Genomic DNA, 17,336 nt, shown 5'->3' with positions numbered 1-17,336 from the left:
ATCTAGTTATGCCACGTTTTGCTGAACAAGTTGAGGTTGCCATTGAAGCTTTGAGTGCGAATGTCCCACAGCCATTTGAAGAGAATGAATTCATAGATGCTTCCCGCTTGGTTTATGATGGAGTTCGTGACATCAGGAAAGCTGTTCTGATGATAAGGGTATGTAAGGCACCTGGGAAATAAAAGTGGGGGCTTAAAGGAAAGTATCATAGAAGATGAGAGGACTATAAAAGCTGTGTGGTACCGACATTGCTTCTTAATCAGCCAGAATAGTTTAACATGGAAGAAGATGTAGAATGTGGAATGACAGTGTGTGGCAGCAGCAAGATGTTTTAAGCAAAGAGATTCAGATGTTTTCACGCCTGTAAATGAATGCAAGATTTATAAAATAATTCAGATGTGGCAGAGGTTGCATGCATAGCTTCTACTAACAACCATCCGTGCACATGAATCACAATCGATTACTGTGTGCTGTTTTACTCACCCCCCTAGAACTGAGGTTGACATTGCATGGGGCTTAGTTCTCTATAAGTTAATGAGAAGCACCAATGCTATTTTTAGTAAGGATGAGTATAGACATTCAAAAAACCTGAAGTGGATGGAACCGATTCAATCAACCCAGGTTTCTCTGAGCCGCATGAACTGAACCAGGAGTGACCAGAATGATATTGGCTTGGAGGAGGCATGCAGATGCTTTGACTGGCCAAGGCAGAAGGGAGGGGCCACTCTTGCATGCCTCCCCATGGGGCCAGCCCCACCCCACCTGCCAGTGGCCCTGTCAGCAGCAGTGGGCCACCTTCCCCCCGCAGCTGTACTTGCTCGGGTCTAGGGGACTGGGGTCAGGCCCATGGGGCAGGGGCTCTGTTACTCCCTACCCTCCACCACTGCTTAACTTGGCAAGCATGAGTTGGGACTAAGACCATGCCAGGACTGTTAGCTGAGCTGCTCAGTGCTGGGAGTGGGGAGTGAAAGCCTCTTCCCCACAGGCCAGGACCCAGCCTCCCCTGAACTGAGCGAGCACAGCTGGGGGGAACCTACACTCCTCCACCTTTCCCCTGCCCTGCCCGGCTTGGCTGACGTGGGCAGGCAGGAGTAGGGCTTAGAGCCGTGCAGGCTGGCAGATGAACCCAGCAGCATGTGGGGATGATGGGGAGCAGAGCCCCTACTCCCAGCTGTGCTTGTTTGGATCTGGAGGGGCTGGGGCCAGGCCTGCAGGGTGGGGGCTTCTGCACTCCCAACCCCAGCACTGAGTGGCATCCTGGTATGGTGCTCATCCCTGGCTTCTGCCTCCCCATGTCAGCCAAGTAAAGCAGCAGCTGGGGGGAGGAGGGGAGCAAAGCCCCCACCCTGCAGGCCCAGCCCCTACTCTCCCAGGCCCAAGCAAGCACAGCTGGGAGATAGTGGGGGCTTTGGTCCCCATCATTCCCTCATGCTGGCTGGCTCAGCTGACAGCCCAAGCAGCTTTTAAGCCCTGCTCCTGCATGTCTATATCAGGGATGGGGGAAGGTTATGGGAGTGCAGGATGCCCCCAGATGTGCTTGCTCAGGTCTAGGTTAGGGGCTGGGTCTAGTTCTGCAGGATGAGAGCTTCTGCATGTGGTGGGCAGGGAGGAGCAGAGCCCCCACCCCATGGGCCCAGCCACAGCACTCATCCAAGCGAGGACAGCTGGGGAGTCTGCATTAGCTTAACAAGGTTAAGATGATAGTAGGGTAATACTATCCTACTGTCCTGCCTAGCATAGCTAGCAAGGCTGACATAGCTAAGCAGGAGCAGGGCTGAGAGCTGTGCGGCTTGTCAGCCAGGCAGTGCCAGGGGGTGGGGAGCCCAGCCCCCTGTAGACCAGAGCGAGCACAGTTGTGGGGGGCCCTCACGTTGTGGTGTCTCCACTCATCTACTCTCTTCCTCCCACACTGCTACTGGCAGGCACGGGCAAGACACAGTGCTAGGGAGAAGAGGCTTTGCTGCCTCAGCAGTTTGACAGCCTTTAGTGGGATTGGCCTGGTTCTGCAAAGTAGAGAGCATGGGCATGCAAAGGATCATGGGATGCTGGTGGGCAATAGGGTAATTTGAGTAGGGAGGGGATCTGGGACAGAAGTTTGATGGACTGGTTTAATCTAAATCACTGAAGTCTAATACTGCATCCATACAGGTGTATCTTAAACTGGTTTCAACCATTTTGAAACCAGTTTATGTGCATTCAACTTCCATTCTGTTACAGGTTTAAACCAGTTTCTGATCACTTAAACCAATTTGTGTGATGTCTGTCCCTAGCTTAATTGTCTAAGAGGTCATTTGATCATTGCAGGTGAAAAGCTATTACAGTAGAAGTAGTTCTTCATTAGTGTAATTGTTCTATTAAGGCCTTGACTATTGGTGGGGAGTGTTATCTTCTTAGCGTATGCATGGTGTCCATGTTTTGAGTTAAGTGTTATTAATACCTAAATTAAGAAATAAATTAACATACTCCTTATTGAAAGGGATGGTTTTGAATGTTTTTTCGGGTAAAGAAAACATCATTCCAAAGTTGCCTAATCATCTAATTCAGTTTGCTCAGACATCCTGTTTTGTTGTTATTTTAATAATGAGCTAAATAACATGAACCCTGGAGTCAGTCTCTGTCTTAGTTTTCATTGTCATCCAGAAACAAAGCATGAAAGACTTGGTTCTGAGTTGCTGAAGCTAAGGGAAACTTTAACTCCTTAGCTCCCGGACTAGGCCAGGTGAAAATCACCTATAAACAGAACAACAGATTCCTATGAAGAATCTTAAAACATAAAAAGCAAGTTTCCCCTATTTAGACAACTGGCAGCCCTGAAACAACTACCATCCCTTTAAGTAGATTTCATGTAGCTCTCAACTATGAGATTGTGCTTCTGAGTAAGCATGGCAATGAGGAAATATTTGGAAAGATCTGGGGCAGTCAGATCACTTTAAAATGGTTTTTCTCTCTCCCATTTTTCCTGTTACCAGATATCATTTCATGCATTTATTTAGACCCCCAATTTTCTATTTGTCATGTATGGGTTCTAGTGGCTGGTGCAAAGTCCAGATGGTTGGGGAAATACAGTTGTGGAAGTAATTCTTCTTCCTCTAAGCCATTGAGCCTCAGATGCATGTATCACCCTCCCAGATGGGAGTGAAATGACAAGATCCTCATATTAAAGGATCTTCCAGTTCACCTGTGCCTATGCTTTCCCCCCTGTCTAATATAAGCTGCCACAAATCAACCTTTCACCTGTTCCCCCTGTTCAGAGCCCTGGCATACACCATCTCCCCATATAAAATAGAACAACATCTAACGTGTTGGCAGAGGAACTTCCATTTGCAGGCAAGAGAAAGCTTGGTTTTCCCTTACCTCTAAAATCGTCTATGTAATTCTGGAGACTCATTCCATTTTTCTCCACCCTTATTACTCTACTATCATCTTAACCTTGTTAAACTAAGCAGTATTCTGGCCACATGAGATCTAGGAAGCATTGGTGATACACAGGGGTGCATGCAGGTTCACCCCCTGAGATTGGCCGTGCACTCCCTGGAGGTACCAGCTACAAAACCGGAAGTGCACTTCTGGTTTCGCCGCTGGCTTAGTGATCAGCTGCTGGGGAACCTCCCCCTAACCCTACCCCCGTCGATGATCTGGTGCCTCCCCCTCCCCAGACTCGGGAGGCACTAGTCACCCATGCTAGGAAGATATCCCAAGTTATGTTTTTCATTATATCATTCTGACACTTTGGGGGTTTTTTTGTGTAATCTGAACTGGTGAATTCTGCAGAGGTACATTATAAGACTAAAACGATATTTTCAAGAAATTAACCAGGATATAGAAACTGACCCAAAAAGCAAAGCTCATGCTGATTTTGCTGGAGAAAAGACAGGTGAATCCATGGATGCCGGTCAGTGCTCTTGCAAGTTCTGTAGGGCAGCTAAAGTGCATAAATTTGCATGATGAGTATTTGCCTTTGTCTTATTAATAGCTATCAAAAGTTCGAGGTCAAAGGTCTTGTCAAGAGAGCAACTTATGGGACTGGTATGGTTAAGGCCATGTCAGTTCCTGTAGCCAGTGGCATGCAAGGGAGAAATGCAGCTAAACATTATATTTGACCATCTTTGACTCCTTTGCCTGAATGACCAGGTAACCATTTTCAGGTGAGTCGACTGAGAGCAGCTTTTGGTATAAACGACTGCAGAGCTCACACTCGTTCCTGTGGAGAGTAGTAGGATACCTTAAACAGTCTGCCACTGTACCTCTGCTAATAGTTATAGTGGGTATTGAACGTCAGAAAGAAATATGAGTTCCAGTGTTGACAATGTCCGTGTAACCTACCCCTCTACAAGGCAGGAGACATTGACTTCATTAAATGATACCAGGAAGTAGCAGTGCTGATTCTTCTATTTTGACTTGGTTGAAACTTAACCGAGGAAGGTTAGTATATGAAGAACAGTGGGACTATCATCATCAGGCAGAGGATGAGACCGCTCACAAAGTTGCTGGCAGAAAAAGTAGGATTTTTCTTGTCAATTAACCTTTCCTCTTCAGACCAAACAGTTGAATCCTAAATGAGCTCCAGGATCCCAAATGAATCTTGCAGTGCACATCAATGAAAAGTTGTGGGGCGTTACTTTAAAAAGCGATCTCTGACATACTCCTAACTGATGACGCAGTAATGTTCACATAGTCTATGCTTTAAATTTTCTCTCAGTATTAACATTACTTGTAATCTTGTTGGAGCTTCTGTCAGAAAAAAATTCTCACCCCATAATAATTGTTCAGGAGCACGTCACAGAAGGTTGAGTTTATCTCAGATGATCGCTTGAGTCCATGAGGGAAACAAGCCCCATTCTTTTAAGCTTGTTTTTTCCTAACATTATGACTTTTAATAAGCTAAAGAAAGGGAAAGACAACTCTTATCTCTTCATTTTTTAGCTTTACTATCCCTTTGGAAGAGAAAAGATGATCATTATAGTGTTGGGAAATAAGAATATGATCTGTAGAGGAAAAAAGTATCCATTTCCAAGCTTGAAAGAGCATAGTGTACAATTATATAACTTAAAATTAAGATGGAAAATAATAAGTTAATTATGTCATCTTTTGTATCACTGGCTGGGGGCCTATTACACACTGGGTTTTTTTTCACAACTGCTTATTAGATTTTCCCAGTTATTCAAGCAAAACCCACTATACAATTAGCAACCATCACAGTAGCATCTTTAGTCATTTTTATTTGACCAGGAGGGTTAATTCTTTCCCTTTCGGATGCAGACTTTCTTATTATCATCCATGGCTTTGCCACCTCAAGATCATATTATTCAAGTGTGCTCGGCATGCTCTTGCTTCTCATATCCACTTGGAAACTTGGGCTGGTGGAGAACTCAATCATCTGCTTGAAACCTTGTGTAGCTTACAAGCATATTAGAGCTGTGCCCTCTGGTCCACGCTGGCTGCTTGTAGGTTTCCAAGTTGATTTAAGGTGCTGGGTTTGACCTATAAAGCTCTGAAAAGCTGAAGACCAACTGTGAGACTTCCTCTCTGTCCTTTCCCATCAGGCTGTATTGCAATCAGATGAGTGACTCAATCTGCAGCTGCCTCAGCATAAAAGAGAAGAGGTTGCTAGCAGCACACTTTCCGTGTGGCCCTTTTGATTATAGAACGTCTCGGTCTAAAATGGCTCAGGTTTGACCAGAAGGGAACGTTGCAATGCTAATTTTTCATTCTGACTATTCTGGTCAATCAATTTATTTATTTTCCCTATTTTGGGACAGCAGGAAGAAGTCTACGAATGGTTTCTTAGTATTAGGAGAATAGAGGAATTTCTTTCATTTTTTTTTCTCTGTTATGAAGAGGGTTAGATTGGCTTGTTGGAGGTAAATCAGTGGTGGGTTTGTTAACGTAATTGCATTTTTTTTAGGCCCACAGATGCATACAAATCTTTTGTGTTTGGGAAATGTGTTTAAATGAATTAAATGAAAAACAAATACCCCTTTTTAATTTTACCCTTCCTACTGGCTGTCATGGAGGTTAGAACAGCTTTTTTGGTGAAAGATACTTTGCTCCTAGCATGCTTTTAACTGTATCGCACAAAGATATAAAAAGACTCAAAGGCTAGATGGTAAAATAAGACCAATTTAAGTTAGAAATAAGGTACACATGTTTAAGAATGAGAGTAACTAGTCATTGGAACAATAGCTGTTTAAGAATGAGAATAATTAGTTGTTGGACCAATTTACCAAGGATTGTATCACTGGGAAATCCTAAAACAGAATTGGATTTTTTTGTCCCTAGAAGATATGCACCAATTGAAGCCCAGCAATTGGATTTGCAGCAGTAATTAACCCAGGGATGTCCTATTATTTGTGTAATCCAGACAGTCAACATGTACCCTTTTGGCGATTGTGAATCTCAAGAATGAATTATCTATTCTATCAGTTTCTATGACATTTCTATGAATTTCAGTAACCTAGTTAGATCTCTCTCCCCTTAGTTCCATGCTGAATGGAATTTGGCTTGGAAACTGTCCTGGATGGGGGAAAAAAAGATTGTCGTAGGGGTTATTTGGTCCATGCAGCCATAAGTTCAAGTCCTTGGGGAACTGAGTTCTTTATTCTTCCAACTTAGATAATTTATGTCCCAGACTTTATTTTGTTGTCTTAGAGACTAGCTTCTAAAAAGCCAGGTCCTGTCTGCTGTGCATGGGCATTAAAGATTCTATGATACGCTTCATAAGACCTGGCCTCTGGAATGGAAATGCTTTGAAAGTCATGGTAACTCTGATATAAAAAATGGCTTGCATTCCTTTACTCTGTCTCCAAGCAAACTGAAAAGCTAATTCACATTCAGTTGCATCCCTAAAGAGACAGGCTGGGGGAAAGTAGCGCTGCTATAGTAAATAATAGCTTGGAGAAACGAGATAGGATTTTGTTAGTCCCAAATTTTCAGAAGTATTCAAGTGTTCAAGTGATGCTGCGGCTGTCATGGTCCAGGGATTCTACGAGAGGCCAGGATTTTTGGCGGGTAATATATTTTACTGGACCAACAGCATGATTGGCATAAAGTCAGACATGCTTTCAGATGCAAGGTGTTCTTCATCTGGGGTGATCTGGTTCAGTAAAAGATAATACCACTCCCAAAGATGCCTGCCTCTTACAAAAGTACAATCGCACCTTTTGCACCTGCATGAATTTGCATACATGTGCTTGGGTATCTTCAGAAATGCTTGTTTAAAAGGTAGGAATTAAACCATGCAATAGCTGCTGTGGGTCTTAATTCAGGAAAAGAAATGATTCCAGCAGCAAATGAGGACATTTCATTCCTGTGAAAAGCAGTTGCAGAAAACTAGGTGGATGTGTAAAGCCGGTGCGGGGTTAAGTATGATTTGTGCCAAAAGGAGACGTACACTTATTCCTCAAGTGTGACCCTTAACGTGTCCCTCGTTTTGTACAATTCAGTCTCTTAAGCTGAACACCTAACCCAGATGCACAGCTGTCTGTCTTCAGATGACTGTTGGTTTATAAAACAGCAAATGTCAAACACCGAAGGAACAGCTGTGCTTTGTTTTAGAAGGTTTTCCTGGGAATAAACCGTGTAAATGCAGAGCTGTCTGCATGCGTCTTACCTCGTTCACAAGCTACCTCACTTCATGTCATTTGTACCTAATCTTTTGAATGTTATCCCTGGCAGTTCTCTCAAGGCTAGATTGTCACAGCCTTCACTCGGCTGCTTAGGGAAGTAATGAGACACCATTATTACCCCGTTGTGGTTTACCAGCCCCCAGAACAAGGGGTGAGCAGGTGAAGAAATGGTCTTTGACACGGATGTGCAACCCTACTTTGCTCCTAGAGAAGAGCCTCTCCGCACCACCACTGCCATAATGAGGACAGTTTTTTAAAGTCACCTCTAGCCCTTGGGCAGTTAAGCATGGGGAATAAAGTGCTTAAAGAAAAGTGGACAACCAGATATGGGGATGTTTTAATGATAGGTAGCAGTCAGCAGCTTTCCCTGTTTTAGAAGAGAGAAGACAATCTAATTTTTTCACCTCCACTTTATCTCTTGTCTAACCTGTTATATGCACTATTTGTATATGTATCCCTTCAGTGATTCTGCCCGAGTTTCATTACCATACTGTCATACTTTGTTATTTTTCCCTTCAGTGCTCAGTGTCAAAACATGCATTTAACTCGCACTGTTTGAGCCAAATGAAGATGGCTCAGTTTTCCCTTCTACCTCAAGTGCATATAACCATGTAACCCATAAAGCAGCTGATTTTTCCCCGTATGGGCAGTGACATGCACTTTATGTTGAAAATTAAGCTCCACTCTAAATAGAGTCAAAGGACTTTCAACTTTGAGTTAGAGGGTTTGGACCAGTTTCTAGAGAACAAGCATCCACAAGGCAAAACTGTAATGACAAGTGGCAATGATTATCACCTCCGCTTCTCGACAGTGCTCTCAAGCAAGGTATGTGAATACGGAGACTTTCTCCCATAGAAAAAGGCTGTCCAGAGGAAGGTTGAGGCATTTGAATGGGGCGATGAGGAAGATATCATTGCTCACGTCTGCATCTCTTTGTTCTTTCTTACCATCATTGTGGTTGTCACTGTTTGGGGTTGTGTTACAGTAATGCTGGGTCGCTAACTAGGAGCCTATTGTCTTAGACATTATGCAAACGCTGAACAAAAGAGCAGCCCCCCCCCCAGGGAGCTTACAGTTTGAATGGATTTTATCTCTCTATTGTGAACCATGTCATATTAAACATGTGATTAAATACTAAAATTGCCAGCCTATTAATATAGTGATATGTAGCCATTAATGGTTTCGGTTTGAGGTTGTTGTTTTTTTTAATATCCAGTGCATAGATGTGAAGATAATACTTTACTAAATAGCGTGCTCAGTCTCCACCAATCAAATCAAATAACTCAATGCCAACATGAATTGAACATATACAACTCTAATGTGACCTCATCGGCTGTTTCACAGAATCCCCCAAAGTTACCATGCCACTTTACCCAGCTGTACCCAGTACTAATTCCCTACCAAGAGAGAAACATGCTTTGAACCTTGTAACCAACCTGGGAAAGAGACAACTTCCAGAAATCTGGAGCAAAATAGAGGTTTCTTTCTGTTTCCAGCTGAGCAGCATACGCCTTATACTTGCTTTAAAAACAGTTGACAACATCATTTACATTTTCTTGCAAGGGGAATCTCCTGTTGTCTTTGGGGACAGCTCTTTTTTGTCTTATTTTGTATTTTATATTTGCTTGTTGGTTACTTTTTCTCAGATACTTACTTTCTATCTTAAGGATTGTGCAGTGGTTCAGGCAATATAATAGCACTGGTCTCCTTGTATAGACTAGAGTCGTATTATTTTGAAATATAGCATTCCTGTGGTGAATGCATGCAAAGAATATTCGTTCTTGAAACGGCATTCATCACGCTAACAGAGTTAAGAAAAATCACAGCAAGGTGATGATGAATGCCATTTGTAAAAGAAACCATAGTTGAAACAAGTTAATTTTTTGGAGGATTCAATTTCAGATCCTGACTGCCTAGGCAGGCAAGTTAATTTAAAAGAAAAAAGATACAGCATTGCCTGGGCAGGTAGTCGATGAAATAAGAACTTACTGTACATACGAGTTTGTCTTTATCCTTTATATGCCTGTCGCCTCATAGTCTTTCTCTCTCTCTCTTTCCTTGCACTTTCTCTTTCTTTCTTTCCAGACCCCCGAAGAATTAGAGGATGATTCAGACTTTGAACAGGAAGATTATGATGTCCGCAGCCGAACAAGTGTTCAGACTGAAGATGACCAGCTTATTGCTGGGCAGAGTGCAAGGGTGAGCATAAAATCCAAGTACTCTGTTTACTCTGTATGTAGCTCCAAATGTAAAGTTATGCCTCTGAAAGCAGATTTGGTAATTTGAAATCTTCAGGGTCATGTCAGAAAGTCTGGGGGGCAATTTTGTTCTGCAGGCTTCAAAATTTAAAGACATTTCATGTTCATCATCGTAAGAAAGTTTATTAAATGGTTCTCCCAGGCTTCTGTTGTATCTTGCATCAACCATTCACCCAAAAGCCAACGCCACAGCAGGAGGCCCTGCATACATAGAATATACTGTAGCTGTCAGAGCGTTCAGTAAATTAAAAAAAAAAATCCTTTAGGGCACAAAGTGTAGTGCCAAGAGAAGTCTTACATTAGTCATGTTTCCCTGTGTGCTGCGTTGTCTGAGAGAGCTGGTTAAGGTGCTGAGTAGTCCCTATAATTTAACTATAATTGAAGACATTTGCTACTGAGTCAATGCAATTTTACCAGTGTAATTATATCATGATAGAATGGAGGCATTGTGATTTGTGACCTTAACTTATGGATGGGGCTTGCAAATTAAGCTGGCAAGGTGCTTCAAGGGTCAGAGATGCCGGAGAAGTGAAGTTTGTTGACCGTCCAGATTATGTCAATCTCTGATTAATGTTTACCTTGTGCTAAGTAGGCTGCTAAACTCAGATAAGACAGCAACAGGATACCAGGTTGCTAGCAATCGACAACGTGAAAGTATATTTGACTTCCAAGACGGTTACAAATCACACACTCCCCCTCACCCCCTCATCCTTCTTCCTTTCATTCTGCTACTGAAGTAGTGGAGAGATGCTGTGAAAATCTAAGACATCCTGTAGTTTTTCATGAATATTGTATGCACCTCTGGGTCTTTGTTTTGGATTGGATGCATGATATTTAGCCTCAGATTAAAAATTGACTGTTATGGTCACCAAGGTGGAAAGACAATTCAGTGGCCTCCTAAGGAAAATCTAAGTCAGTATTTGGGGTTGATCCTCACTGCCAAGCATTTGCATTTTCACACCCCTGCATTTTGCATATTGGCTTCCAGGAGAGCATGCACATACCAGCAGACCCCCCCATGCCTGAAGAAGGGCATTTGTGCCTGAAAGCTTGCAAAGAACAATTTTCCCAACTATTTAGTTGGTCTAATAAAGGATATCACATCTACCCAAGGAGCTCTGTCAGTCAGTATTTGTGAAGAGGTGACTCCCAATCCCAGTCATGGTGACATACCTATTTTGCCAGGCTAACTACCTCATCAAAAGATACCCAATGAGTAAAAAGAGCCATTATGCAGACTTGGAAGAGGAAAGGTACACTGCAGGCTGCCACAAACTTACAGTCAGAGACTATAAGCAAGCAGACTGTACTTTGGTCACGAGAGGAAATGTAGGGTCAGCTACAGAGGACCTTACGGATGTAGGTTGAGAGGAGATGTAGTGTCCTCCCTTTGAGTCTGAGAAAGCTGCATAAGAAAGACAGAATATGCATAGGTCCCTGATTTGTTTTAAATCCCTTTCTCCAGGTTCAGTGAACAGTTTAGCAAAAAAACAAAACAAAACAACAACCCAAGATACTTTGTTTCAAGGATGTTGCTTCTGTGTCACTGAATATTATTACTGTACACAGGCTCCCAAAGAGAATTCTTGTAAGTACGTAGTCTATTGAGCCGGCAGGATATCATGTCTAATAACCAGAATGGGCAAACATGGGAATAATCCAGTTTGGACGAGTTGCAGCACAAAATCCCATCCTCGGGAGCCTGCCCCTTGGAAGGGGACTGGAAAATTATGCCAGAAGGGGCAGGTGCCCCAGGAACCATCATAAATGTGTCTTGGAGGTATTTTAATCCTTTAACGCACAGGAAAGAACCCCTAATGTATGGAGAAAGACTGATGCCTGAAATAAACACAAGTGTAAAATGTTCCTGATGAAGCTCAGTTAATTCAAATTCCGCTTTTAATCTTCTCCTGCCTAAATCTGGGACTGCGGCATCACACGGTTCTTTCAGTAATCAAAATGAGACTAAAATAACACGAGATTATAAATAAACACCTAAGTAGGGATAAGAGCATTTTTTAAGGACTCATTCCAGCTATAGGGGCTGACGGAGCTGAAATCCAGTGGTTGCTGCTGCTGTTGAACCTATAGCCCTTAGCTCCACTGTGCTAGGCACTAAAATACAACAGTTAAAAAAAATACCGCCCCCCCCAAAAAACCCCCAAAACAAAAAAAAAGGTCCTGCCCCAAAAAGAATACGATGGGAGTGGAGGGGGCAAAATATGACCCACAGGCTGGATCCAGCCCACAGAGGGATGTTGACCGGTACACAACTATGCTCCATGTCCCAGCAACCCCAGTACAAGTGGCTCCTTCTGGCTGCCACTTCTGGATCCAGTGCCACTGTCCAGGCACCCACACTGGGCAGGGCATGCAGTTGGGTGGCTGGGATGGGGTCACGGCTGGCAGGGAGCTGCATCCGGGAGTGAATGGGCTGGTGGGGCCAGGATTTTGGGACAGTGACCGAGCAGTGCTGGGGCCTGGGCCGAGTCACAATCCACTGCCCACACACCCCTGCAATGGCATGAGTTCCCCCGGCAGGGGCATGCAGGGAGTGGATCACAGGTCTGCCCCAGCCCTTGGCACCTCCCCACAATGCTGGCTCTCACCCTAGATGCAGCCCCCTGCCCAGCTGCAAGGTCTGCCAGCGCAGCTCCCTGCTGGTCTCCATGAAGACCCTGGGATCTTGGAGCTGTAACAGTGCGGGGCCGGGGATCCCTCACAGACTTCAGGGAGTGGATTCCTGCTCTGCCCTGGCTCCCAGCCCACACTGTCACCACCATGCAATCCATATTTTGCCACCCCTGGATTATAGGCTAAGGGTGCCTGTAGACATGCAGGATGTCTGCTCAGCTGTACTGTAATTACAGCGCATCAGAGCAGACTTGATTAATTGAGTTTGCTAGAGCGCGCCTCAGCATCTCACGTATTCAGCATCCCCGCACTTCAGAATGGCAGCGGGGGCACTTTAACTAAAGCTTATTGAACGAGCTTTGGTTAAAGTGCACCTGATGCTATTTTGAAGCCTGGGATGCTAAGTTCATGAGCCGTTGCAGGCTCTTTAATTACAGCATCTCCTGAGAGCTGCTCTAATTAAAGCCACCCCCTCCATCTCCAGAAAATGTGTAAGTAGCTGACCATTGATGTCTCTCTCAGCCCTCTGCCTATATATGCCTGCTCCATAAAACCTGTTAGCATTTGCCTGGAAATGAAATTTGAATACATGAACTTCATTTGCTAGTAGATAGAGCTCTGGAGGAATGCAAGAGCAATGGAAATAGTTTTAAAGTTATAAAATACTGGTGTTGATGTGTGTGGTAGTTCTTCTCAGTGTTTTGTTTGGCACCAGATATCAGCTTCGTAATCTATGAGCCACTGGCTGGTATTATTGCTCAATTTGCAGATTCCATCTGCCCCATCTGGGCATTTGTAAAGATTGCGGGTTTTGATTAAGTGCTGCTCTGTTGCTGGGTTTTTGGTTGTAGCCATGTTGGTCTAAGGACACAGGCAGGTAAGGTTCTTTGGGTAGATGCGATATCTTTTATTGGACCAGCTGAGTAGTTGGGAAAATGTTCTTTGCAAGTTTTTGGGCGCAGTCGCCCATCTTCAGACATAGGAAGTCTCTGCTGACCTGAGACTCCAAGGAATGATCCCCCCTCACTTTTAACTTCTCTCATTACTTGGAGTCTCAGACCAGCAGAGACTCCCTATGCCTGATGAAGGGTGGCTGCACCTGAAAGCTTGCTAAGACCTTTGTTCCAACTACTCAGTTGGTCCAATAAACAATATCGCATCTACTCAGAGAACCTGGCCTGTTCGGTTTGTTGGACAACCCATTCACATAGGGGGCTGTCCAATATGTGGATCTTGCAAAGTGTTGTTTTGAAGTGTCTTTATCCCAATCTGTCTGTTTAGCTTGACCCATGCTTGTTTGTCAAGGTTGTGCCCAATGGGGGCCTCATTTGGTGTTCGTGTAAAATGCTGTAGGAATAGATCTGACCTTTCCCAGCAGTTGGCTCACTCCATTGCTGTCCTTAGGTTTGGTTCAGTATCCTCAGTCTCTTCCAGGGGCTTCTGGGATCCTTGTATAAGTGGTTTATGACTCTTAACCCTCCATCCATTTGGGTCCTCAGTTAACAGTTGATGGAACAGGTGATTTTTGTCATCTCTTGCTTCTGTTGCCAGTAATGATGTTAAGCTCTGTCTTCTTGTAGCACTTGATCAAATGTTCAAGAGTACAGGAAGTACATCTGTGTGTGTGAGAGAGTTATACAGCCTGTTAAGAGTCTCAGTGCACTGTTAAGTACAGTGTCAAACTTTTTAGTATGACAACTTGTGGACCATAGAGGAGCACAATATTCTGCTGGGGCATATACCATTGCAAGCATGGTGGTTCTGAGCACTTTGAAGGTGGCACCCCATGTCATGCTGGATGAACATCTTAAGGCAGGTACCCGTGCGCAGGCTTTACTGCTTGCTAGTTAAACTGCCGTCAATGACAGAAACCACACGGAAGTAATACAGATTGGCCTTAATATCTTTCTGGTCATACAGAACTTTAATGTCACATGCCTCCTCTAATTAGTTTCAATTAATTCTTCTGTTCTAGTGTGAGATATATATTTATATTTATATTATTTATTAATTTGACTTGCATTGCATTTTTTGGTTGAAAGACTAATGTGTTAACATTTGAAACTGCTGAGTTACATTGATAAGTCCTAATTAAAACTCATGTGTTGAATTTTAATTTGATTAACTTGCAAATTCCTCATTTTCTGATCTACTGTTTATAGATAACCTTTTTTAATTTCAGTTTTGGAAAAGGTCAATTATGAATTTTTAAAAGCCAAGAGCAGTTTAAGAATATGTAGAGAAAGACTTCAGCTGATTGAAAGTGACATAAACAAGAAAAAATATAATGACACTTAAATATATGTCACACCCCATTAAATACATAATGTGGTCTTCAGAACCCCGAAGCCAAGTAGTATCTCAGCTTGGAAATCATTGTTGGAAGTGTCCATTTGATCTTCAGAAGCAATTATTATCATTTTGCAATATTTTGTAACTTTATTTTTGCTTTGTTGATAATGTCACGGCAAATTAGAATCAACCTGTTTAGTGCCATTTTGCATATCGTCCCCAAACCAATTAAACCACTAAACATTATTGAAAGGTATGTTCATTTCAGTTTATATTAAGCGTATTCCCCCACACATCATAGCTTATTTCCATGTTGGAGTCAGAGAAAGCTGCATCGGATCTGACTGATGGTGTGGCTGGGAGAGATGTGAATGATAGCCAGGATGTGCTAGCACTCTTTCAGATATTTGAAAGGCTGCCATAAAGAAGACTGAGAAACATAGTTCTCCCTTGCCACAGGGGCTGGGGACTTGAAACTGCATCAAAGAAGATTAGATCTAAATCTCTGGAAAAAATGCCATCACTGTACAACTTATCGACCGGTGGAATACTTTGTCTAAGAAGGCTGTGGCTTCTTCTTTGGCGGTTTTCAAGCAGCTGAATTTGTCTGCAATGGGTTAGGAATAGCACATCCTGTATTTTTGCCGGAAGTTGACTAGATGGTCCTTTCCAACCTTCCGATTATACGACTGAAAATTAGCAAACCTCTAGGTCTATGGGTTAGGTTTCCTTTTGCTCTGCCTAAAGTTTAAGCGACAATGACAACTCCTGTCTTCCCATTTGACTGTAGTGGCTTCTGCACACTCTCTTACCACATTCTGGTTTCATAGGAATACAGTCTTTAAATATCCAGAGGCTTAACAGGACTATAAAAAGGCCTTTTTTTCTAGATATAGCTGATGTATCGAAACCACATTTTGGACCAAGGTCTTACCTGCATATTCTTTTATTTGAAAACATTTTAATAATGAGAATTTCTTCCAGTAAAATGTGCACTGAAGACCATCGCTAATAGGCAGCCCGCTTTAAGAGACCATTCTGAAGCTTGCCCTGAAGCTTCCACTTCAGTTTTCCTTGAAACTGATGGTAGATAACCTGATCCACTTAAGAGTTTTCCTCGTAGGGGCCAGACCCTCAGGGTAAATCGGTGTACTTGAGCTGTGAAATGAGTGGAGTTATTGTGATGTACATCAGCGGAGGATCTGCTGCTACATCCTGTAGAGCTTTGACGGTTCCTTGTCTACTGTGTTATACAGAGTTAGGGACTTGTGAAATGTATTTTGGTGTTATATGCCAGGGGCAGTCCTTTCCGGGGAAGCTACGTCTATGAGCCAGGGTTCTGAGGAACTAAAATAGTATCTTGCTTCTGTTTTTAATGTGCACTTTCTTTACGTTTCACCCAGGCTATCATGGCTCAACTCCCCCAGGAGGAGAAGGCCAAGATTGCAGAGCAGGTGGAGATATTCCACCAAGAAAAAAGTAAACTGGATGCTGAGGTGGCTAAGTGGGATGACAGTGGTAATGACATCATTGTCTTGGCAAAGCAGATGTGCATGATTATGATGGAAATGACAGATTTTACAAGGTAAGGACCAAAGACTCTGTGTGGAGGGCTTCTTCCCAAACTCAGAACATTTATTTTGATGATGATGAGAACATTTATTTTTATGATGATGAATGTTGGGATGATTGAGTGTATTTACTGTGTTTAGGTAATGTATCTAGTTCAGTCCTCATGCTGTATCTATAATATCTGTGCCATTATTTTGACATAAAGGTGCTCTGCATTGTTGTTTAAACAGCATTCACCATGAAGGTCCTGATGTAGCAAAGCATTTATGCATAAGCTTAACTTGACACACATGGCTAGTTCCACTGAAATCAGTGGCAAAGACATTTTATTACTCACTAGCAGGCCAAAACATAAAACTAACATTTTTTTTAATAGCTGAGTCTCCTTAACAATGCATTTCTTTTGGGGCAGAAAGCCAGTTCAAGTACAGATACAACTGAACTAGCCACTTCATATTAAATATGTCTTCTTTAATTTTAACACAATGGCACAGCAATGATACTTGCGGCCACAGACTCTCGAAAGCTATTTCACTTGGTATTGGTCTAGGTGGACATATCTCCCTGCACTCTCACAATTTACGTCAATAAAAAATAATGACAGAACTTCCATTTTGAAGACTAAATTTTTACAACCCTCCCCCTCCACCTAACCCCTCCCCAACCAAACACTATCATTTTAGCTAGTATTCAGCTTCATCAGGACTTGTCAGTGAGCATGACTCTTTTTCTACCTTTCATTTCCAACTCCTCTCTCCAAAGTCACCTTACTCATTTCTAATTACAGTGCTTCAAAAAGTAATTCATTAATGATATCATTTAAACAAATTCTAGCCTTTACGTCAGTGGCTTACTGTCATACAAGTTTTTGAATACAAATTTTGTTTAAATCCAGGCACATTGTTAATCACACCAGGGAGACGGTGTTACATGAGTTTTTGAATTACACATTACC

The 17,336-nt window shown here is 42.9% G+C and overlaps 1 protein-coding gene across 5 annotated transcripts in view; it reads left to right on the top strand.

The window, feature by feature from the left end:
* CTNNA2 (catenin alpha 2) overlaps positions 1 to 17,336 on the top strand; it is a 914,223-nt gene that overhangs the window by 845,633 nt on the left and 51,254 nt on the right. For all 5 annotated transcript variants that reach the window (XM_090035040.1, XM_090035037.1, XM_090035039.1 and 2 more), the window contains 3 exons: positions 7 to 158; positions 9,711 to 9,824; positions 16,213 to 16,394. In XM_090035040.1, the coding sequence (XP_089891166.1) occupies positions 7 to 158; positions 9,711 to 9,824; positions 16,213 to 16,394 (448 nt within the window). The remainder of the gene's footprint in view (positions 1 to 6; positions 159 to 9,710; positions 9,825 to 16,212; positions 16,395 to 17,336) is intronic.

This window comes from Crocodylus siamensis, chromosome 2 (assembly GCF_052110815.1).
Source record: "Crocodylus siamensis isolate JL-2025a chromosome 2, ASM5211081v1, whole genome shotgun sequence".
Taxonomy (NCBI): domain Eukaryota; kingdom Metazoa; phylum Chordata; order Crocodylia; family Crocodylidae; genus Crocodylus; species Crocodylus siamensis.
Note: the sequence above shows the minus strand (reverse complement) of the source record. Positions and strands in the feature narration are given on the sequence as shown.